General features: G+C 43.0%; 1 protein-coding gene across 1 annotated transcript in view; it reads left to right on the top strand.

The window, feature by feature from the left end:
* SLC16A9 (solute carrier family 16 member 9) overlaps nucleotides 1-25,006 on the top strand; it is a gene marked incomplete in the record, with an annotated part of 79,130 nt that overhangs the window by 52,521 nt on the left and 1,603 nt on the right. Inside the window, 2 exon segments of the mRNA XM_073596306.1 lie at nucleotides 10,039-10,929; nucleotides 23,991-25,006. Coding sequence (XP_073452407.1) covers nucleotides 10,039-10,929; nucleotides 23,991-24,202 — 1,103 coding nt within the window.

Raw genomic sequence — 25,006 nt, forward strand, 5'->3', positions numbered from 1 at the left:
GACATATCTGGTTGCCATTTCAGGTGTATCAGTTTTCAAATTGAATGCAAATTAGATTTCTACTATTTCTTACACAAATATACAATATAACAGTGAGAGGAGGGAGAACCGATAGCTCCCCTGGCCTATTTATATTTTTCACATGCACAGAATGTATTTTAAGTAATTAAAAAAACTGTAATGAAAGATATATATATATATACAGTATCTGACAAAAGTGAGTACACCCCTCACATTTTTTTATTATATCTTTTCATGTGACAACACTGAGGAAATGACACTTTGATACAATGTAAAGTAGTGAGTGTACAGCTTGTATAACAGTGTAAATTTGCTGTCCCCTCAAAATAACTCAACACACAGCCATTAATGTCTAAACCGCTGGCAACAAAAGTGAGTACACCCCTTAGTGAAAATGTCTAAATTGAGCCCAATTAGCCATTTTTCCTCCCTGGTATCATGTGACTCGTTAGTGTTACAAGGTCTCAGGTGTGAATGGGGAGCAGGTGTGTTAAATTTGATGTTATCGCTCTCACTCTCTCATGCTGGTCACTTGAAGTTCAACATGGCATCCCATGGCAAAGAACTCTCCGAGGATCTGAAAAAAAGAATTGTTGCTCTACATAAAGATGGCTTTGGCTCTAAGAAGATTGCCAAGACCCTGAAACTAACCTGCAGCACGGTGGCCAAAACCATACAGCGGTTTAACAGGACAAGTTCCACTCAGAACCGGCCTCGCCATGGTCAACCAAAGAAGTTGAGTGCATGTGCTCAGCATCATATCCAAAGGTTGTCTTTGGGAAATAGACATATAAGTGCTGCCAGCATTTCTACAGAAGTTGAAGGGGTGGGGGGTCAGCTTGTCAGTGCTCAGGCCATATACCGCACACTGCATCAAATTGGTCTACCTAGCTGTTGTCCCAGCAAGGAAGCCTCTTCTAAACATGATGCACAAGAAAGCCCGCAAACAGTTTGCTGAAGACAAGTAGACTAAGGACATGGATTACTGGAACCATGTTCTGTGGTCTGACGAGACCAAGATAAACTTATTTGGTTCAGATGGTGTCAAGCGTGTGTGGCGGCAACCAGGTGAGGAGTACAAAGACAAGTGTCTTGCCTACAGTCAAGCATTGTGGTGGGAGTGTCATGGTCTGGGGCTGCATGAGTGCTGCTGGCACTGGGGAGCTACAGTTTATTGGGAAAACCATGAATGTTAACATGTACTGTGACATACTGAAGTAGAGCATGATCCTCTCCCTTTGGAGACTGGGCCGCAGGGCAGTATTCCAACATGATAACGACCCCAAACACACCTCCAAGACAACCACTGCCTGTGGAAGGTGGAGCAGTGCAAGGTCTCTAGCATCCGCTAGCTCCGTGATGTCGTCATGGAGGAGTAGAAGAGGACTCCAGTGGCAACTTGTGAAGCTCTCGTGAACTCCATGCCCAAGAGGATTAAGGCAGTGCTGGAAAATAATGGTGGCCACACAAAATATTGACACTTTGGGCCCAATTTGGACATTTTCACTTAGGGGTGTACTCACTTTTGTTGCCAGCGGTTTAGACATTAATGGCTGTGTGTTGAGTTATTTTGAGGGGACAGCAAATTTACACTGTTATACAAGCTGTACACTCACTACTTTACATTGTAGCAAAGTGTAATTTCGTCAGTGTTGTCACATGAAAAGATATAATAAAATATTTACAAAAATGTAAGGGGTGTACTCACTTTTGTGAGATATTGTGTTATATAGTTATGTAACTATTAGGCATAACAAAGCATAATTTAAAAGCAACAAGTATAATTGCCCACTGTAAAGACTTACAAGCCTGCTGATACTAGGAGATAGAAAAGGATGACCTCATAAGTCTGTTTTTGCTGCTGTACAGTTCAATCATAAGTTAGGGTCAAGAAGGTGACCTAGCTGCAGGGACATGCAGTCAGGGGAGGCAGAGCCTCCCTTGCTATGAACATTTAAAAAAAAAAATATTGAGCTTTGATGGTCGTAGCTCGGCGACCTGAGGTCACAGAGACCCCAAATTTGGGGGGTAGGTGGCCTAAGTCCTACCCTACCACTGGTAAAAAATACCTATGGTTCTGGAGATATGGGGCTCCTTGCACAGCCTGTCAGAATCTACATACAGTTTAAATACAAGCTGGCACACTCTGCAGCAGACTAGGAGGTTGGGCTCACAGTTCTTTTCAGAAGCACAGAGCTCAATGGACAGCTTGGAGTCTTGGACCAATGGTAAATTACCATTAGCCCCAGCTGTCCAATAAAAATGCTGCAGTGGAGGCACGCCTCTCACTGCAGTGTTATAAAAGACAAATGCTCCCTTCCAGCCCAGCCCTCTTAACTACAAGGAAATACCGTATATACTCGAGTATAAGTCGTTCCAAGTATAAGTCGAGGCCCTAATTTACCACAAAAAAATGGGAAAAACTTAGTGACCCGAGTATAAGACGAGGGTGAGAAATGCACAGCTACTGTAAGTGGAAAAGAGGGTCAACAATGCCCATTTGCAGCCTCACTGTGCCCATTTGCATGCCTCACTGTGCCCATTTGCAGCCATAGGTACCCCGAACTTCAAACTCGGTAGTTAAGGGTTCCTAGATGCCCCCTAGCTGCAGCCAAAATTTGGGGTCTCTGAACCCAAATGGTCCCGAAATGACATTGCTGTAGATGGACACAGTTGACCGACTTTGGGGCCCCGTATCTTGGGGCCACTTAGTGCTAGGAACCCCAATTTGGTGTGTAAACTCAGTGGAACTAGCACCATAAAATATCCAAAGCTGGGGTTTCTAGCACCAAGAGTCCCCGAGATACAGGGCCCCAAAATCGGTTCAGAAAATGTCAAGCACTTTTCTGCAGCAGAGAATTACATTTTCTGAACTGGCTTTGGGGCCCCATATCTCGGGGCCACTTGGTTCTAGGAACCCCAGCTTTGGATATGTTATGGTACCACTTCCACTGGGTTTGCACACCAAATTTGGGGTTCCTAGCACCTAGTGGCCCTGAGATACCTGGCCCCAAAGTCGGTTCAGAAAATGTCAAGCACTTTTCTGCAGCAGAGAATGACATTTTCTGAACCGATTGTGGGGCCCCGTATCTCGGGGCCACTTAGTGCTAGGAACCCCAGCTTTGGATATGTTATGGTACCAGTTCCACTGGGTTTGCACACCAAATATGGGGTTCCTAGCACAAAGTGGCCCTGAGATACGGGCCCCAAAATCGGTTCGGAAAATGAATTTTTTTGCTGCAGAAAAGTGCTTGACTCGAGTCGAGGGGGGCACTTTCAGCACAAAAAAATGTGCTGAAAAACTCGACTTATACTCGAGTATATACGGTACATGTGTTTATGGGTATAAGATTTACCCACAATCCCATGTTTTTTCACACAGTTAAGAGGGAGAATGAGAATCTGCTGCTGTTGAAAAGCTACTGTTATATTCAAGCTAAATCATATATTTATATGCTATATGTTATAACATAATAATTTATTATTTATCTATTTACTGTGAAATTACTGGTTTGAGTTATAATTTCAAACTTCAGTAATTTCTCCATTAAACCACCTGCTTGAGTACAGTTTTTGAAAATATAGTACAATTATTTGCAGATTACATATGGTAATTAACCCCTTGCCACCCAGGCCAATTCTGCCACTTCTCTCCTACATGTAATAATCATTTTTTGCTAGAAAATTACTCAGAACCCCCAAACATTATATATATTGTTTTAGCAGACACCCTAGAGAATAAAAAAACTTTCATGAATTAAAAAAAAAAAAAAAAAAAAAAAAACACTAAAGATAACTCGATTTTTTTTTGTATAATGTGAAAAATGATGTTACGCCAAGTAAATAGATACCTAACATGTCACGCTTTAAAATTGCGCACACTTGTGGAATGACGCCAAACTTTAGTACTTAAAAATCTCCATAGGCGATGCTTAATTTTTTTTTACAGATTACATGTTTACAGAGGAAGTCTAGTGCTAAAATTACTGCTCTTGCTCTAACGTTTGCGGCGTATGTAACTTGCGTGTATCTGGCTCTAATACTAGCTAGTGCCTCACCAGCCACTGACCTCACCGCACATCCCTGCCTAACTGTGTTGTATAAATCCAGCAGAGGAAAGTCGGGTGACAATGCTGGCTGGTCTGTCTTGCAAAGTCTGTGAAAGTCTCAGGAGCGAATAGACAGAAGTATAAATCCTTTAGCAGGTATATCAGCTCCCATATATGAAATTCAGTGGTGTATTGGTGGTGTTAAGCTTTAAAGTTGAAATCCAGGCAAAAATCTGAAACCGTAATGTGGCTCATCCGATAAACTACAATATTTGAAAGACAAACAACATCCATTGTTTGCTGGTGTACCCAATTATACCTTGCTGCCCCTAAGCCTCGGTTCACACCAGAGGCGGCACGACTAGCAGGTCGCCTCACCGAGGTGACCTGCACACGACTGCACGAGCGACTTGCAAAATGACTTCTGTATAGAAGTCTATGCAAGTCGCCCCAAGTCGCCCCCGAAGTCGTACAGGAACCTTTTTCTAAGTCAGAGCGACTTGCGTCGCTCCCCTTAGAACGGTTCCATTGTACTGAACGGGACGCTACTTGTCAGGCGACCTAGGTCGCCTGACAAGTCGTCCTAGTGTGAACCGAGCCTTAGCCATTGTCAGGCCCTCAATCCTCTCTCTGGGCTTCCTGTCTAAAGCAGCTCAGCTTGATTATGCCAATGGTGGATAAAGTCAATCACTATATATTCTGGCTGCCCTACCCATTAAAACTTAAAAAATCAAAAGAAACTGTGCTTGAGATAAAAATGAATATTAAAGTGAAATAATATAGTGACACAAGCAGCGACTCTACTGTAAGATATTAGAACAGTAAGATATAAGTTATCATAAAAAGAGTGCTTCTTGAAATAATGGGAAAAACACACAAACAATATTCATATGATATGTGCAGTCACTACCATTTAGGAAGTAAGGCTGGATTCACACTTATGCAGTTTTAGTGCTTTTTGCATTTTGCAGATTTGCAATACAGTCCATTTAACATGATTTCCTATGGAACACGTTCTGTAGTGCAAATCTGCAAAATGCAAAAAGCACTAAAAATGCATAGGTGTGAATCCAGTCTTACTCAGATTAGATACAAAGAAAAGTCCATGTGCAAATATAATTACTAGCTAGGGGGAATGATGGATTTATTTAGGAAAATGCCCCGATCTATGTCCATGGTCGGGTAATGTATGGGCTGCTTCGTCTGACCATATATCACAAACCGCTAGGGTAACTCTATTATGCAACACTGTTGATCTATGATTCTATACTTCATATGGGGAGTGTTCAATCAATGGGTTGGTGATATACTGCCGATTATCACTCAACGAATGAGATCTATGATTTAAAACAGTTTGTCTCACCATTTTTTGAGTTTCAATACCCGATCTATGCATTATATTTGATTATAGTTTGCTTAGTTACCTTCAAGATATTTGTATAGTTTAGCTGCTCTCTGATGTACGTGATCGGCCCAGCATCGCTGCTTTTGAGGGCCGCAGAGGCATCTGGGAATGCGAACACAGATTTGCATATCATTACGTCGAAAGACGTAAGGAGTATAAGGGTAGGAGGTGCCGTGCCGTACAGCCAATCCCATGAGGAAGTCTGATATGACGAAACATGTCGGGGCGTGGTTGTACGGCACCTATCAGTAATCAGTAGTGACGGACGGGACTTGGCTGCGGATCTCCGTGCATCGGTGGGAGCCTTCAAACGCTTCAGAGGAGCTGCCCCCCGGGCTGTGTTGCCAGCAGGTGATCCACATCTTTAGATTGTCAGCGGAGAGGGGTGAGAACTTATCCATCGCTGCTTCTTGAGGTCCGCCGTGACCCTCATTTTCACAGTGGTGCTGGGCGTTTCACAGAGGAGGATTCGGTTTGATTTGGATTTGCTTTGCAGTGTCAGTTTGGCTTGAATCAAGAGTTGTTCTTGTGACACTTGGATAATTAAAGAATCTGGATCCTTTGACCTTCCATTGACCAACCTTATACTTATGCCTTATTGCCAAAACACGAGAGTGTGAGGCATATGGAGCTGGTGAGTGTTGAATTCAAGGGGAGAGGAATCACTAACACTGAGTGAATTGGTGGATTGTTTCCAGATACCTCACCTTTCCTGCACGGTGTCCTGCCTTGGGAATATTTATGGACTGATATTATTTATAGTTCACGTTTCATGTCATCATACAATATATATTGCTGTGTGTATGATACACCTTTACAGGGATTTTGTATTTCTTATTTTTCTCACACTGATGAGATCTTCCATGAATGTTTTTCACTTTATGTGCACACATTGTTTGTTGGAACACTAGATGATTATTTTTTTCGCACTAGCTAGGAGTTACACCGCCATTTAGCGCCACTTTTTCTGACTTGCAAGTACCAATACAGCCCAGGATTACTTGTTAGCAATAGAAAGGTTTGCATAGTATATATATATTTTTTAAAGTGGCAGCTCTATAGTCATTTTATTTAGGACTTTCTCTTTTGTAGGGGGTAAGCACCCTTCTACCTGGCATTTGAGCGCAGTGGTGAAGACTCGAGAGGGGCGCGCATATCTGAGTTTTCTTATTTGTCACAAATATAAAGTTTGTGAAACTGAAGAGGGATCCTCTTCTTAATCAATCAAGACAATCCGTGCATGCAATTGACATCCATCACCTTGAAAAGGAATGCAAACTGTGATACCACCACCTCTTATGTAAGAAATACAGGCTTACCAGCTACAAAGAACCCTCTAATTAAAGAGAGGTCAGCAGAGTATGTGGCCACAGAACCCAGCCAGGGTCATCCAGGAACAATTCTGAAGGCAACCCCCAAAGGCAAATGGTTTAGACAATAGTCATCCCAGCATCATCCAAAGGTTTGTCCTGCTTGTAAGCCTCCACACAGTGTTGAGATTTCACAAACCTTTAGCTGCAACAGGCATGATTACTTCACTCCCCAGGCTGCAGAGTACTCGGGTAGCCTTCAGAAATGCTCCTAGATGAATAAAAGTGCAAAACAAATAAACAAAAAATAAATATATCCCTGATCACCCCCTGAGTACTACAGTGTCACTATGGTGACATTGAACTACTCCAATGAAAATATGTAATAAAAAAGGAACAAATATGTTAAAAAAACGTTTTTTAAAAAGTTTTTAAAAAATTTTTTAAAAGTTTTTTAAAAGTTTAATAAAATAATTAATTTTTTTTAACATAATGTCACCAGTCAGTATCCATGAACACTGACACGCCAGTCATATGAGTATATGCTGTACTGCACTGGTGACATTATGTAAAAAAAAATGTGAAAAAAACACAACTTTTATTTATTTCCTAATTTTCCAAAAAATTGTGATAAAAAATGACAACTTCAAAAACTTACCATGCCTCTTACTAAATACCTTAGACTGTCTACTTTCCAAAAAGGGGTCATTTTGGGGTATTTGTACTTTCCTGGCATTTTAGAGACCTCAAGAAATGAGATAGGCCATCAGTACATCAGGATTGATCAATTTTCAAATATATACACCATAGTTTGTTGATGCTATAACCTTCACACAAACCAATTAATATACACTCATTGGGATTTTTTTTTCTTACCAAAGACATGTAGCAGAATACATTTTGGCCTAAATTTCTGAAGAAATTTGATTTTATTGGATATGTTTTGTAAAAGAAAGTAGAAAATATTGGAGTTTTTTTTCATAATTTTCAGACTTTTTTTATTTATATAGCAAAAAAAAAAAAAACCTCAGTGGTGATCAAATACCACCAAAAGATAGCTCTATTTGCTTGGAAAAAAACATATAAATTGCACTTGTGTACAGTGTTGCATGACCATGCAATTGCCAGTTAAAATAGCACAGCGCTGAATAGCAAAAAATGGCCTGGTCATGAATGGGGTAAAACCTTCCAGAGGTCAAGTGGTTAATGCAGAGAATTAATACTTTTTAGGTGCAGCTTGGCCACCCCCGCACCCCACCCCCACAGCCCCCTGTAAATACTTACCTATCCCAGTCCAGTGCTGTTCTCTCTCTCTCTCTCTCTCTCGTCACTGGAGTCAGAGAGAGCAGCTGGAGCCATTGGCTCCCACTGCTGTCAATTAAATCCAGTGGCGAGGGAGCAAGGGAATGTGGTCAAGTCACACTGGGTGTGTCAATAGACACATACATTGTGGCTCGTGAGCCCACATGAGTACCCCCCCTAGCAAGTTGCTTGTTGGGTGGTACTTAAAGGCAGAGGGAGCTAGGAGCAATGGCTGGGGATCCCAGAAGAGGAGGTTTGGAGCAGCTCTGTGCCAAACCATTTCACAGAGAGCACGTAAGTATAACATGTTTGGTATTTAAAAAAAAAATGAGACTTTAATATCACTTTAAAATCTAAGGGGTCCTACCCTTTCAAAACTATCCACAACTGCAAAAGGTTTTTTTTCTTCTTACCAGCTATGTTTTTCATAGTTAAACTGACCCAGTGCGACATTTCTGCCCACCTCTTCTCCTGGCCCAATTAGAGAACACTTTGCATTCATTCAGAATATCCAAAGCATTCTCTGAATGGTGCATGTGCTGAGTGTCTAACCTCCCGTGTTTAGAATACAGTAGCCCGGCAGCATGGGACCCGGAAGCAACTGGAGATCACTGGAGTAGTGACTACTTAAGGGATTTCCAGCTGCAAGGGGTATTGGCCAGGTATTGTATATGCATAGTTACATTGGTCTGAGCTGGACCAATGCAACTATGTATAAAATATCCATACCTGGAATTACTCTTTACCTACATTACCCTGTTTAACCACTTGCCGACCAGCCGCCATCATTATACTGTGGCAGGTCGGCTCGTTCCCACAAATCGCTGTAGCTGTACGTCGACCCTTTAAACAGTCATTGCAGGTGCGTAATGCGCCACTGGAGGCGCACGCGTGCGCCCGATGAGCGGAAGGGGACGCGATGCCCATGGCCGGCGGTCACACGATGACCGCCAGCCTCTTGCGATCGCTGGCACGAGAGTCAGAATGGGGATGTGTGTGTGTGTAAAAACACAAATCCCTGTTCTGACAGGAGAGGAGAGACAGGTTGTCTGTTCCTACTAATAAGGAACAGTGATATGTCTCCTTATCTAGTCAGTCACATCCCCCCACAGTTAGATGCACACACGAGGGAACACATTTAACCCCTTGATCACTCCCTAGTGTGAACCCCTTCCCTACCAGTGACATTTACACAGTAATCAGTGCATTTTTATAGCACTGATCGCTGTATAAGTGTCAATGGTCCCAAAAATGTGTCAAAAGTGTCCGATCTTCCCGCAGCAATGTCGCAGTACCACTAAAAATCACAGATCGCCGCCATTACTAGTAAAAAAAATAAATAAAAATGCCATAAATCTATTCCCTATTTTGTAGACGCTATAACTTTTGTGCAAACCAATCAGTATACGCTTATTGCGATTTTTTTTTTTTTTTTTTACCAAATGTATGTAGAAGAAAATATATTGGCCTAAACTGATGAAGAAATTTATTTTTTTACATTTTTTTGGGATATTTATTATAGCAAAAAGTATAAAATATTGTTTTTTCCTTTAAAATTGTCGCTCTTTTCTTGTTTATAGCGCAAAAAATAAAAAACGTAGAGGTGATCAAATACCACCAAAAGAAAGCTCTATTTGTGGGAAAAAAAGGACGTCAATTTTGTTTTGGTACAGCGTCACAATTGTCAGTTAAAGCAAAGCAATGCTGTATCGCAAAAAATGGCCTGGTCATTGAGGGGCAAAACCTTAAGTGGTTAAGTTATGGGATAGACTAATGAATCTGAGTACTGAGCATGCATGTCACCAGAACAGGCACAGTGGTTATTTTTCTGAATATCATGTATGAAGCCTACTTGGGTCTTTGTGCTTGAGCATGAATGTAAATATGGTACGTACACACATGGTAAAAAATACATTATTTGTACATAATTATTTGTATTTACACTTTACAGGTTCTAGCGTTGGAACCTTTATATATGCAAGTCTACAGAAAGAGTTGATATCCTTCTATGGAATAGATGGGTGTTTGCTGATTATTGGGGCTCTGTCATTGAATATATTGGCATGTGGAATTCTGATGAGGCCCTTACCACAAGTATCAAGCAACAGATCAGAGAAAGCAGACATAGAGAAAATTCCAGATACCTACCTCATTTATCATGAAAAAGAACTCGACACTGAGGAACAGCTGGGGATGCTTGTGAAATCCCATACATTAAATGAGAACTGCAAATCTCAAGATACTAAGACTAGAGAAACTGGAGTTACAACTCAGCTCGATATAGAAAAGGTTAACATCAACCATGGAGCTGCAGAGAAACAAAGCTTCAAACAGTTCATTAAAAACAAGTGCCACAGCTACCTGGATTATTGGGAGGATACTCAAAACCTGTTCAAAAACAAAGTGTTTGCCGCTCTTTTCATAAACATTCTGCTGTTTGACATAGGGGGGTTTCCTCCAGGATTTCTTTTGGAAGATGTAGCCAAAAGTGCCAATATTAGTAAAGAAGAGATGGCAGTGCCCCTAGTTTTCATCCTTGGCATCATGATGGCCATCGGCAAGCTCATCTTAGGTATCCTGGCTGATTTTAAGTGGATAAATTCTTTATATCTCTACGTCTTTACTATAGTGGCAACAAGCTTGGCAGTACTTGCAATCCCTTTCGCCAAGACATATGCCACTCTGGCTCTTATTGCTGGCACAGTAGGATTTTTTACTGGCAATTGGTCAATATTTCCATACGTAACAACAAACACCGTTGGCCTGGATAAACTCACTCATGCTTATGGGATACTGATGTTCTTTGCTGGTGTCGGAAATTGCTTTGGACCACCTATAGTTGGTAAGATATTTTTATGGAAATGATTAAGAGCTACAATCGAGCTCAAGGTTATCTGCTGCTGTCTCTAATTTGAAAAGTGTAGATATGCATGCATATAAAGTAAACACTCTGAGACACGCTCAGAATTGCTAACTCATTCCACTTCTGATTTATTCAAGGCGGTGTTAATGTTTTATACACACAAATACGTCATTGCTATGTTAGTCTAATAGGTACATCTCATTGGTTAAGATAGAAAAGAAGATGCATAATTTTCATAACGAGGTTTGGCTCTCTTTGGTCTTATCTCCAGTTCCGCGTTCTTCTGTGTGTGGGAGGTAGGGGGTAATCGCCATCTTGAGAAAATATAGGAACAGAGCAAATCTGTATACTTATATAATGAGTAAGGAGAAAAATATGTATGCACATAAGAAAATAGACATTTTCAGATTACTATTATTATTATCTACATCACATTCCTTCACAATCCCCCCTAAAATGACTATTTTCTCTTTTCTGTCCCTAATACTAAAGGTCCTACTTTTTAGCCTGGTCCTTCTCCTCAGCAACTCTTTTAGGCTGTATATAGAATTGGGCAGCAACTGTTCACTTCCCTCCTCGATACAGCTGGAGAGGTGCAGTCAGGCGCTATCTATCCCTATAACCCTATAGGATTGTGAGATTATGGACAGGGAGTGACTGTAGAGGAGTGAAGGGTTTGTCATCTTCCATCATAAGGAGGTCCTCTTCTTCTTGGTGGAGAAATGTAGGTGTGCTATTGTCTACAGCCTTGCTCATTAACTTTTTTACAAAAGGTAGAATACAGCATATAATCAGGGCTAAAAGATCCAGGATTATTAATACCGTTACCCGTATCTGGGCGAGCACCTTCTGCCACCCACTCATCCAGCTAAAATATTGGTCCCATGGGTCTGTGATACCTGAGTTCTTCTTCAACTCTAGTGACAGATCTTCTAATTTCTTTATAGCTAAAGTAACCTTACCATTTGGGCCAGTATTATCAGGAATGTATGTGCAGCAAGTTCCTGTTTTTTTTTCTATCATTTTACAGAACACCTCCCTTCTCGGCTAACACCATGTCTAAGGCCATCAGGTCCTGGAATGTCATGTAGGAAGTGGGGGCTAGCTGGTCAGCAATTCCCTGGAGGGCGTCTTTAGAGTAATTTACAAATCTCTGTTGGTTATAATATGTGTAGTGTCAGGTCACCTAGAGGCTGGGTGACAGATGCACACCGTTGGGATCAGGAGTGCACCGCAAGGTAGTAGACCCTACGGCTGACTGCTGCGGATTGTACCCTGGGAGGTTCAGGAATCAGGTCTACTGGATCACTGACACAGATCCCACTGGGAGCTAGAGCATAGATTCCCCAGGGCGCGGAGTCTAAGAGCCAGCGGGTGTTCACCAGAGCCTCTAGTGGTGAGGATGGACTGCGCTGCAGTCTGGCTCCAGGTCGCGGTCCCCAGGGTCTCACAGCTCACGCTCACGGTAGACTACAGGAGATGAGGAAGGAGGGAGCTGGCTGGAACATCAGGGTCACAGGCAAACAGGGATGGTCGGGAACAGGCCAAAGTCGGTAACAGGAATCAGATGTAGGAAACACAGCAAGTACACATAGAGGCTAACACACAGTGGTTGATCAGCACTGCTGGCTTGCAGTGCACAGGTTAATATAGGGTTCCCTGATATGGCCTGGGGTGGGGCCATGCTTAGAGGGGAGGTTACAAAAGCAGTCAGGTGAGGGTCAGCTGGTCTCTAGAGATGAACACATGGAGACAGGTATGCTGATCGACAAACTCTATTGCATAACCATGACATGTAGTTAATTCAATCTACATTCTTGCTGACAGTTGTTATGGGGATCAAAGACTCAAAACCAGCTTTTACCTGATCCCTGCCTTTAAACTCATCAGGGACCCCCCTTGTAACCCCTATGACATGTATGTATACATGAGGATCAAAGCTTCCGGAGAGAGCTGCTCGCTTCCTCCTCTGACTGTGTGCTGGGTCAGTGTATGTATCAGGGGTATCTTTGGTTAGGATATGGGGCTTTCTATTTTCATCTTTTTTGTCTAATGCACTCTGTGGTCGCCCAGTCTGGCCCTGTGTTCCAACCCACTGGCCCCCACAGAAACCACAACTCTGTCCCCAGTAACTGTCTGTGTGGCATACATATATGTCCTTACCGTCAGGATATCACTGTACCAATGGCATCACCATGAAGGGTCAAACGGACAAGGTACTATGTCACAGTAATCTAAGGTAAAGGTGGTCACATGTGTACCTGAAGAGTTACACCAAAACGTAATTATGTTATCATTTTTGTGATGGCCACCTCCTGGGCCCCTCCCCCCTAGATCAAACAGAAAAAGGATATGCAGCACCCGAAAACACGCTCTCCTGCAGTGATAAGCGTGCATTCAGGTGTTCTTCCTGGCCAACTTGACTGAGGTGGCTGTGGTCAGCAAAACTTGGAATGGACCATCATAACTTGGCTCAAGGATCTCCAGACAGTAGTTGGTGTGTTCCTGTATCTAATTCAGGATCTGGAATGGAAGAAAACACCTGGACATGCATTCAGGTTAATTCTCGTGATAATGTGGTTACATAATTAGTCAACACATCAGACTGTAACTGTAACTGTTGTGGAAAGTAACAACCAAGTCTGGGAGCTGAACCAAACAAAATTTCATAAGGGGATAGGGCATGTTTCCCCCGGGGGTGTGTCTGACACTAAACAGGGCAATGGGCTAACTGTCTGGCCAACTCATGTTAGTCTCTTGGGCCATCTTTAACATCCTGTTTTTAGTGTCCCATTCATCCTTTCTACCTTCCCGCTACTTTGAGGGTGGTATGGGATGTGTAGTGCCAACTGAACCCCCAGTGCTGCCCAAATCTCTTTAGTAAGGGTTGTTGTTAGGGCTGGTCCCTGATCTCTCAATATCACCTCTGGGACCCCAAATCTACATACTATCTCACTCAGTAATTTCTTAGCTGTGGTCCTGGCAGTCATGACCACTTCCACTAGGGCGTATTCGAATCTGCCACTTCTTGGCACTTGAGAATGATCAATTTGCATCCTCTGGAATGGGGTATAGGGCTTTTGCCAGGTGCTTCTTCTGTGCATTCTGGGTTACATTTGGTGCAGATAATGCATGATCTGCAGAAGCTGTCGGTCAGTGGAGTAACTCTCGGTGCAACACTTGTTGATAAGAGAGTTCATAAAAGTCTTTGTCAAGTGGGCAGCTCCATGTGCCCATTGCACCACGGCTGGGTACATACTCCTGGGTAGACAAGGCTTCTTGTTGCACTCGAATAGTCCATTTCTGAGAGTTGTTCCTCTCCGTTTCCAGCTTTCCTTCTTATCCGGACTTGCTGTTTCCTGTAGTTCTTTTAGATAAACTCTGTCCACTGGGAAAGTCTGTAAGGTAAGCACGGGGTGGTCTTCTTCTACCACCCTGCTGTCCACTTCCCGCGGACCACCAGCTGTCTGTTTGGCAGCTGTATTGGCTCGATGATTGTCTTAAGCTTCCTTTGAGTTCATTTTGTCGTGTGCTTTTACTCAGAATAGTCACTTGGGTTGTGAGAAGCAAGGCATCAATCAAGTTTTCACAGGTGTTCCTGCAGCCATCAGGAATCCTCTGTTCTAGATAACACCATAATCATGGGCAATGTTGAAAGCATATCTTGAGTCCATATAAATGTTGGCTCTTTTTCCCTCTGCCCATTTACGTGCTGTAGTAAGTGCTTATAGCTCTGCCTCCTGTGCAGACATCACCGGTGGTAAGGCTTCAGCTTGTAGTACAGTATTTTCAGTGGTGACCGCGTGTCCTGTGCGGTCACGGGGGTGACAAGCCAAGACTCTACTCCTCCTCCTTTTCCCCCCTCGAGAAGTGGAAGAAGGGTGGTAGGGTTCAGTGTTTGACAACTTAATAGAGTAATGCTGTCCAGTAGGAGGGAACACAGGAGTCTCAAGTGTCTGGTAGTGGACAAGTGTTTCGGCTGGATCTTGGTTGAATATGGCAACAACGTCATGGGGAACAAGCAGAACGAGGCAGTGTCCGAGGACCAAGTTCAAAGTTTTGTCAAGCAAGTCTTGTGTAGCAAATCCAGCTCGCAGACACAATAGGCCTCCTCTTGCTACCGCATCCAGCCGACAGGAATAATATCCTATGGGGCGTAGGCTGATGTCGTGTGAGTGGGTGAGTACACCTGCAGCATGTCCCAGACGTTCGGATACAAAGAGCTTGAGCGTTTTGTCGTAGGCTGGGAGCCCTAGCGCCGGGGGTGGCGCACTCAAGGGTTTCAAACTTTAGATATTTCTTCAGGAGACATCTGGAAGGGTCTGATTGCAGAGCATCAGTAGGAAGGCTTCTGGAATCCATGCTCTGCACTAGGAAATTAGTCCAAGGAAAATGACAGGTGTTGAGCACCACTGCAATTTGGGCTTTGAGGCTCTGCAGCCCTGGTTGGCAAGATAGCACAACAGGCTTTCTGAGGTGACTTCAAGAGGGGGTAAGTCAGCTGCACAAAAGAGAAGGTCATCAACATGTTGGAAGAGAATCACTTCCGGGTGTTCCTTTTGTCATGTGTCAAGGATGATAGCCATAGCTTTTGCAAACTGGCTTGGAAAGTTCTGTGCCCCTTGTGGCACAACTGTTTAGGTATGTTGCCGTTTCTTTCCGTGGATGAATGCGAAAAGGTACCAGCAGAAGGGGTGAGGGTGGACACTGAAGAAAACGTTTGTAAGGTCCACCTCTGTGAGGTATTTTGCAGTCAAAGGCATCCACAGTAGGTACCTGGTTCTCTTTTTAGGATTCTCTTCTTGGGGTTATTGTGGTTTCCGAGGCAATGAAGCGCCCTCTTTTAGCTTGACTGAAACTGGTGGCACCTTTAAGTTACCGTTGTCTCCCGGTCCTGTGGACCATAGGCACGCAGGGATTCTGTCAAGTACTTCCTGCAGTATTGAACTTGAAGTTTTTTTTTTTTTTTTTTTCATTAAGTGTCATCAGGAGAGGCAGAGAACACAAAGCAGATGAGTCTTCTAAAGATAGGGGAGTATGTAACTTCACCCCCCTTCAGGCGTGTCCTGATTGAGGCCTGTAGTCTGGACAACACATCAGCTCCTAGTAGATTCAAGGGACATGTAGAGGACACCACAAATCTGGCAAGCAAATCAGGAAGTGGAAAGGAAAGAATTATTAGGCAGGTTCACCGCTCTCAACACACTTTTTGGCTGCACCCCTGTCAATGAGGAAAGTGGTAGGTTTTTCGTCTGGGACATCTTGGGGCTCTGCATTCTTTCCTTATGTGACCCCGTTTCCCACAGTTGTAACAGGTGATCCTTACCCTGGTATTGGGCAGTGGTGGTGGACGAGTGTAGGCGGGATCTTCATCATGGGTTACCATGAGGGGCGTTGGTTTTTTACCTTTTTGATTTTCTATACCTCTGGCCACCAACAATAAATCAGACATTTTCATTGAATGGTATTCAGGGCGGGCCACCATCAGGCCTTTTCTGATATCCTCTCTGAGCCCTGAAACAAAAGCAGTTGATAACATGTGTGTGTGTGTCTTTATGAGTCTAGCATGATACTTCTTCACACACTACCCTTTATCTTGGGTAATATCTTGGATTGTGGTCTTCTGATCCGTCAACTTCTCCTTTGCCCAGTCGTGGAGTTGTGCACAGAACTCCACGCCTGAGGTGTAGGAAGTGGCACTTGTCAGGCAGGCATCATTGAAGGCCATCTGCATGACTGGCCAAAAGACATATCCTGCTTTGATTTGGCATAGGCTGATCAAGTCTCTCCAGGCAGCTGAGTAAGTTTCTTGTATTTGCACTATCCTGTGGTAGAAGGGAATTGGCTGCTTCTCTGGGTCAGGCAGACTTGTCACTAAGGCCGCTGCTTGTGATAGAGTAAAAGCGACATACATCACTGGTGCCCCTTCTGGTAACCGAGACTGTTGTTGGGGCAGGGGCTGACAAGAGGCACTGTTCTTTACGGTTGCCAGCATGTGTTTGAGATCCTCTCGGAACTGAGAGTCTGGAGCCGGATTGGGGGTTAAATCAGTGGGTGGCCTTGCTGCCTGCTGTCGGGCTTCCCACTCAGATGCTTCTTCATCATTAACATATCCAGCCTGGGAATGTGATGCTCCCGTATTGGGGAAGACAGGTGTGTGGTATGAACCATCTTGGTCTAAAACAGGGAGGGCTGGGTACAAGCTGTTTAAGCTTACTGGGTGTACCAAGATGGCCGCCGGCAGGAAGTGCACTGGACTGGGTAGAAAGTGAAGGCATGGGTGCACTAAGATGGCCGCCGGGCTGAGTTGTCACAGTGGGTTGTGCTTGGGTGGTGAGAAAGGAGTGGTTGTTAGACGGAGGGCAGTGCTGTCCCTCCCCTCCTTTGTTTAAAGTTCCAACATATCATCAGCTATACATACATAATACAATCGCCATCTTTCTTAACTTCCTTTATCCAATTTTCTTTATCACACAGGATTTTTCTCCCTGTTTCTTCTGCAACATAACTTTCGTCACTTCTTTCAACTTTGTTAACTATTTCAACATCTTCTTCTCTCCTTCTTTACAATATCACTTTCATTACAATATCACTTTCTGTTTCTCGGCTAACGGCTTGAGAGGGGAATACATACAACCAAGGAGTTAATATTTTTCTCAGCGTTCTTATCAGCAAATTCCTTCGGTGGGAGCTCATAAGACTAATGTACGGTTAATCTCAGAACAAGAACAAACACATTAGGGGTAGTGAGGAGCAACGGCCCGCGACCCAACAGATCTCCCGGGCAGCCCCCCTCCGACTTTAACCAGTCCCCACCCCCTCTCGTGTATATAGCAAACAATAAACCACAGATACACTCAGGACAGGACATTACACCTGCCACTCTCTGAACCGTAAAACCTCAGCAGGCTAAGATAAACGCAAGGGCAGACCACCCTGCAAAAATAAACCCGTTTATAGACGTTTTTCTACAGCTCTACACCAAGAGGCCGACAACTCTTCTTGGGGTGAGTCCTCTGTAACGCTTTCAGACTGCAAAGCCAGCAGCTGAGATAACCCTCAAAGGTTCCTTGAACCTAGATTACATCCGTCTATAAACGACTGCTACAAAAAAACTATCTCATCCCAGAGGCCGACAGCTCGTCTGGAGATGAGACCATACATTCACGCATGTAGCACTTTTAGACTGCTGAGTTTCGTAACCCAAAGAATGACAGACAGTGAACAAAAAATACAGTCAGCAGAAACCCATCAGCAGGTTCGTTAAACAACCTCAGGCGAGGAAATACCTGCCTCTAAGACAGTCTCAGCATACCGACAGAATCCAGCCGTCAACCGAAAGATAAGAGAGTCGTACAGTGGTAAGAATATAAATCAACTCACCGGTACTGCTAGGGCTGCGCAAACCCCACTCTCATTAATCAGTTAACGCCCGAATGCTTGTCGCGGTATAACTTCGACCGTAGCCTGAGATCCCGGGTTTCGGCACCAACTTTTATGGAAATGATTAAGAGCTACAATCGAGCTCAAGGTTATCTGCTGCTGTCTCTAATTTGAAAAGTGTAGATATGCATGCATATAAAGTAAACACTCTGAGACACGCTCAGAATTGCTAACTCATTCCACTTCTGATTTATTCAAGGCGGTGTTAATGTTTTATACACACAAATACGTCATTGCTATGTTAGTCTAATAGGTACATCTCATTGGTTAAGATAGAAAAGAAGATGCATAATTTTCATAACGAGGTTTGGCTCTCTTTGGTCTTATCTCCAGTTCCGCGTTCTTCTGTGTGTGGGAGGTAGGGGGTAATCGCCATCTTGAGAAAATATAGGAACAGAGCAAATCTGTATACTTATATAATGAGTAAGGAGAAAAATATGTATGCACATAAGAAAATAGACATTTTCAGATTACTATTATTATTATCTACATCACATTCCTTCACAATATTATAGCTGCTATTATTAACCACTCACTAAATAGTTATATAGACATCACCTTCCTTTTGGGGAAGATCGTTTACAGTATATAAAAAAAGTCTCAACACAAAATGAAGGATAATTGTCACATACTCTCAATATTCAATGAAAAACAGATGCTTCTACTTTTGTGGGATTTACATTCTCATTTTTGACATGGATTCCTGTTGTCACGCCTTTAATAATGGAATTTGGCATATATATATATATATATATATATATATATATATATATATATATATATATATATGTTGCTATTTGAGGTCACATTTAGAGGACAGTTGTACATTTGGCACAATTTGTCATGTAAGGCAGGGACAAGGGCCAGTTTACTGTTCTTCAGACTTTAGTGGGGCTGGACTGTGCCCAGTGGGAGTAAACAATGTCCGATCTTTGATATTAGGGGAAGAAATAGTTGGCGCCAGTGGGAGGAATAGTGCCCCATTTTTGTTGTCAGTGGAAGTAATTATGCCCCATTGTTGGTGTCAGTGGAAGGAATTATGCCCCATCGTTGGTGTCAGTGGAAGGAATAGTGCCCCATTGTTGGTGTCAGTGGCAGGAATGTTACCCCATTGTTGGTGTCAGTGGCAGGAAAAATGCCTCAAAGGCTGTGTAAAGGCAAGCAAAGGGCTGCATCTGGCTCCAAGGATGCAGTTTGGACACCTTTGCTTTAAGGCTCTCTGTCCCTATTCTAGCAATCTTCACTGTATTGCCCTGCCTGGATCTGTATAACATTTCTTCTGAAAGTGCAACCGCCAGGTCCCTTTCATCTTGCATAAGTGCTCTACATCCCAATTCACTTATATGGGGAGTGATACTCATGGGGCAGCCTCTAGAAGTCCTGTAAAGTATGACGTTTCCCATAGAAATCCTTGGCTACACAGTATATCACTGCATTAGAGGACTTGAAGAATAACTTGGTGAGGTTGAAAAAAGACACAAGTCCATCAAGTCCAACCTATGTGTGTGAATATATGTCAGTATTACTTTGTATATCCCTGTATGTTTCAGTCGTTCAGGTGCTTATCTAATAGTTTTTCGAAACTATCGATGCCCCCCCCACCTGGTGAGACCACCGCCTGATGAAGGAAATTCCACATCCTTTCCACTCTTACAGTAAAGAACCCTCTACGTAGTTTAAGGTTAAACCTCTTTTCTTCTAATTCTAATGATTGACCACGTGTCTTGTTAAACTCCCTTTCCGCAAAAAAGTTTTATTCCTATTGTGGGGTCACCAGTATGGTATTTGTAAACTGAAATCATATCCCCTCTCAAGCGTCTCTTCTCCAGAGAGAATAAGTTCAGTGCTCGCAACCTTTCTTCATAACTAACGTCCTCCAGACCCTTTATGAGCTTTGTTGCCCTTCTTTGTACTCGCTCCATTTCCAGTACATCCTTCCTGAGGACTGGTGCCCAGAACTGGACAGCATACTCCAGGTGCGGCCAAACCAGAGTCTTGTAGAGCAGTGGTGATCAACCCTGTCCTCAGGGCCCACTAACAGGCCAGGTTTGCAAGATAACTGAAATACATCACAGGTGATATAATTTGCTGCTCAGTGATTGCAGTATTCTAGTCTGTATCTCCCCAAGGTAATACATAAAACCTGGCCTGTTAATGGGCCCTGAGGACAGGGTTGATGACCACTGTTGTAGAGTATCAATAATAACATATGGGACAGAAAGCACACCGGCATCGTGTAACATCCACCTTCAAAAAACCTATATTATTAAAAGGAGAAGTACAGCCAAAGCTCGTTTGACTGTAATATTCTGCTGTCGGCTGATTTCACAGAGCCGGTCCCGGCTGGGGATAGATTACACTCATAAGGTTGGGATCCTCCCAGATGCTTGGATTGGCAACTGGCTCAGCCTCTCAGCGAGCCATGGAGAGCCTGAGCCAGCCGCTCCCGCCCCCTCCACAGCCCAGTCAACAATCCAGTGAGCGTGCAGGGGGGGTCAGAGCATAGAGTCGGTGACTGATAGTCACCAGCTCTCTGCTCACAGAGCACTGAGAACTGTGCGATCAGCTGTGTTTGATCACTCGGTTCTCAGCCTTAGAGCTGGCGGGGGACCGATGCTGCATCCACCTAGGTAAGTATGATTTTTTTTAAAAAAGTAACTTCTCTTTTAAATTACATAGACTGGTACTCACAAACATTTCTAAATAAACTTCAGCACTCTGATGAAGAGGGTTTGCCCTTGAAACTGGTCAGTGGCAACATGCGAAGATGGAGGCTGCATGCTGCGTAAACAAGTTCAACTACACAGATTTCTTCAATGCACCAAAGGTCAATCGGGTGTTTTCCTAGATGTTTTTAATTGACAAGATATGTTTATAAAGAGATGTTTGTGAGTACCGGCCTATGACATTTTATAAATAATTGTTTTATGAAGCTGTCACACAATGCTGTTACGCTTTCTGTTTATCCTACAGTGTTTCTGAAGATTTATTAGATAAAAAACAGTGAATATTGAAAGGCCACTTTTTAAGAGCTTTTCTGACATAGAATTGTACTTTTTTTCCCTCCTTACAGTATCTCATAAAAGTGAGTACTCCCCTCGCGTTTTTGGAAATCTTTAATTATATCATTTCATGTGACAACACTGAAGAAATTACACTTTGCTACAATGTAAAAGTAGTGTGTGTACAGCTTGTGTAACAGTGTAAATTTGCTGTCCCCTCAAAATAACTCAACACACAGCCATTATTGTCTAAACGGCTGGCAACAAAAGTGAGTACACCCCTAAGTGAAAATGTCCAAATTGGGCCCAAAATGTCACCATTATTTTCCAGCACTGCCTTAACCCTCTTGGGCATGCAGTTCACCAGAGCATCATATCTTGCCACTGGAGTCCTCTTCCACTCCCCCATGATGACATCACGGAGCTGGTGGATGTTAGGGACCTTGTGCTCCTCCACCTTCCATTTGAGGATGCCCCACAGATGCTCAATAGGGTTTAGGTCTGGAGACATGCTTGGCCAGTCCATCACCTTTAGCCTTAGCCTCTTTAGCAACGCAGTGGTTGTCTTGGAGGTGTGTTTGGGGTCGTTATGTTAGAATACTGCCCTGTGGCCCAGTCTCCAAAAGGAGGGGATCATGCTCTGCTTCAGTATGTCACAGTACATGTTGGCATTCATGGTTCCCTCAATGAACTGTAGCTCCCCAATGCCTGCAGCACTCATGCAGCCCCAGACCATGACACTCCCACCACCATGCTTGACTGTAGACAAGACACACTTGTCTTTGTACTTCTCACCTGGTTGCCACCACACATGCTTGACACCATCTGAACCAAATAAGTTTATCTTAGTCTCATCAAACCACAGGACATGGTTCAAGTAATCCATGTCCTTAGTCTGCTTGTCTTCAGCAAACTGTTTGTGGGCTTTCTTGTGCATCATCTTTAGAAGAGGCTTCCTTCTGAGATGACAGCCATACAGACCAATTTGATGCAGTGTGCGGCATATGGCCTGAGTACTGACAGGCTGACCCCCCAACCCTTCAACCTATGCAGCAATGCTGGCAGCACTCATACATCTATTTCCCAATGCAAACCTATGGATATGATGCTGAGCACGTGCACTCAACTCATTTGGTCGACCATGGCGAGGCCTGTTCTGAGTGGAACCTGTCCTGTTAAACCACTGTATGGTCTTGGCCACCATGCTGCAGCTCAGTTTCAGGGTCTTGGCAATCTTCTTATAGCCTAGGCCATCTTTATGTAGAGCAACAATTCTTTTTTTTCAGATCCAGAGAGTTTTTTGCCATGAGGTGCCATGTTGAACTACCAGTGACCAGTATGACAGAGCAAGAGCGATAACACCATATTTAACATACCTGCTCCCCATTCATACGTGAGACCTCGTAGCACTAACGAGTCACATGACACCGGGGGGGGGGGGGGGGGGATGGCTAATTGGGCCCAATTTGGACATTTTCACTTAGGGGTATACTCACTTTTGTTGCCAGCAGTTTAGACATTAATGGCTGTGTGTTCAGTTATTTTGAGGGGACAGCAAATTTACACTGTTATAAAAGCTGTACACTCATTACTTTACATTGTAGCAAAGTGTCATTTCTTCAGTGTTGTCACATGAAAAGATATAATAAAATATTTACAAAAATGTGAGGGGTGTACTCACTTTTGTGAGATACGGTAGATCCCCTTGAGATGGGCCATATCTGCTCCGATTAGCAGAGGATCTGTAACAAGATTCACAGCTGAATCAGAGTAGAACAGAAGTTATTTTTCTGACACCCATGTCTGGATTTGTTTGCTGCATTGAAAACTGGAGTTTTCCAGACCTATAGTCGACCTATAGGCAGTTGGGTGTAAACAGACTTGTGTTTATGTTCATCCAGTTACCTCTGTTTTGTCATGTTTAGGTCACAGACCTTTTAAAAAAAAAAATTGGCCCTGGGCAGGCTCTGAGGTTACATCCAGCTGCCAGGGGTATCCAAACTTTCAACAAAGAGACAGACTTTAGGGGGGCCAGGCTAGGGTCAGTGGAAGAAGAAAATATCTTGACATCCAGTGGGAGTAAACATTGCCCTATCTTTGGTGTCAGTGGGAGGAAAGTACCTTATAGTTGTAAGTAGAAGGAATAGTGCCCCATCATTGATCTCAGTGGGAGGAATGGTGAGTGGCATTTTGTTGATGTCAATGGATGGAATTGTGCCCCATTGTTGGTATCAATGAAAGAAATAGTGCTCATCACTGTTTGAAGACCACTGCCCCTAGACTAACATTAAAACCAAAAGGTAGACCTGATCAGACAGCCTGTGAGAAAGGGACATAAAGTGCTGACTGTATATCATTAAAATTGTTTTACATAATGAGGATTGAATTCCACATAAAAGTGAAAAACAACTTGACAAAGGAAGATATATTCAGTGTAATGTCACAATACTAACACTAAAGAGCCAGAGTCTGTAGGTTAATAATGTGAAATGGTCAAGTTGCTCCTTATAACATCCTTATATTTTATTCTGGGTTATTAATTTTTATTATTATATTAATGATTTGCTACAATTTTTGTGGTCTTTTTTTTTTTAGGTTGGTTCTTTGACTGGACGGGGACATATGATATTGCCTTTTACTTTTGCGGCATTTCTGTTCTTATGGGAGGACTTTCCTTGTTGCTTGTGGCACTGCCATGTTGGAAGAACTGTGGAACAAATAAGTCAGAGCCGTTTTCAAGAGTTACTCTTATAAAGTTGCTGCAACTGCCTGACAGACTGAAGAACAGTGTATTGTTAAAGAATTAGTGCTAATATACTGCATGACAAATGCCTTCATCCTGGCCTCATACTAGTAGCATCTTTAAGATTTTTTACCTGTATGCCTGGACAAGCAAGCTTTCTATGACCAAGACTGCCCCAGATTGTTGTCCTTTTTTAGCTAAATTCTGATTACAGATCCTGCTGCAGACATCAGGTGATGTCAGGGAAGCACCCCCATAGTCCACCAGCATAGGCATTGAGGTGCGAGACAAATAATAATATAATAATATAATGCTCTGTGGCAGTTCCACAAAAAAAAAAGGAAGCCTGCAAGGGTTATGGGGGGAGAGTCATTGCAATAGGGAGCTAGCAAACACTTGGGATTATTGGTGCTTTTTATATACAACAGATTGTTCTGCTCTTTTCCTGCAATACATCATGACAGTTTATTTAGATGAAAACTAAAAATCAATACAGTATTTTCTCAGCTTGAAATACTTGTGCCTCTATCTCAGAAGGCATCTTCTCAGGATATGTATATGTTTAACAGTAGCATACTTTTATCTTAATTCCTGCCACTCCTCGGATTAATCGCTGAAATATTATTTTTTATTTGTGATGCAATAAAAATATTTTATAGATGAGAAGAAAGAAAATTCATGGTCAGTAATATCTGAATCATGTCTGCCCTTTGGACCAACATTTTTCTAAACTCTCAGAAAAGGTTTGAGGCCAGGACCACCTAAAAAAAGTCTTATTTGCAACTTACTGTAAATCAGAGATCTGCAATAATCTCTTAGAGCTCCCTGCAAAAATATGTCAGAGTTCTGAGATACTATCTTATCATTC

The sequence above is a fragment of the Aquarana catesbeiana genome, linkage group LG08, assembly GCF_042186555.1.
Source record: "Aquarana catesbeiana isolate 2022-GZ linkage group LG08, ASM4218655v1, whole genome shotgun sequence".
NCBI lineage: Eukaryota > Metazoa > Chordata > Amphibia > Anura > Ranidae > Aquarana > Aquarana catesbeiana.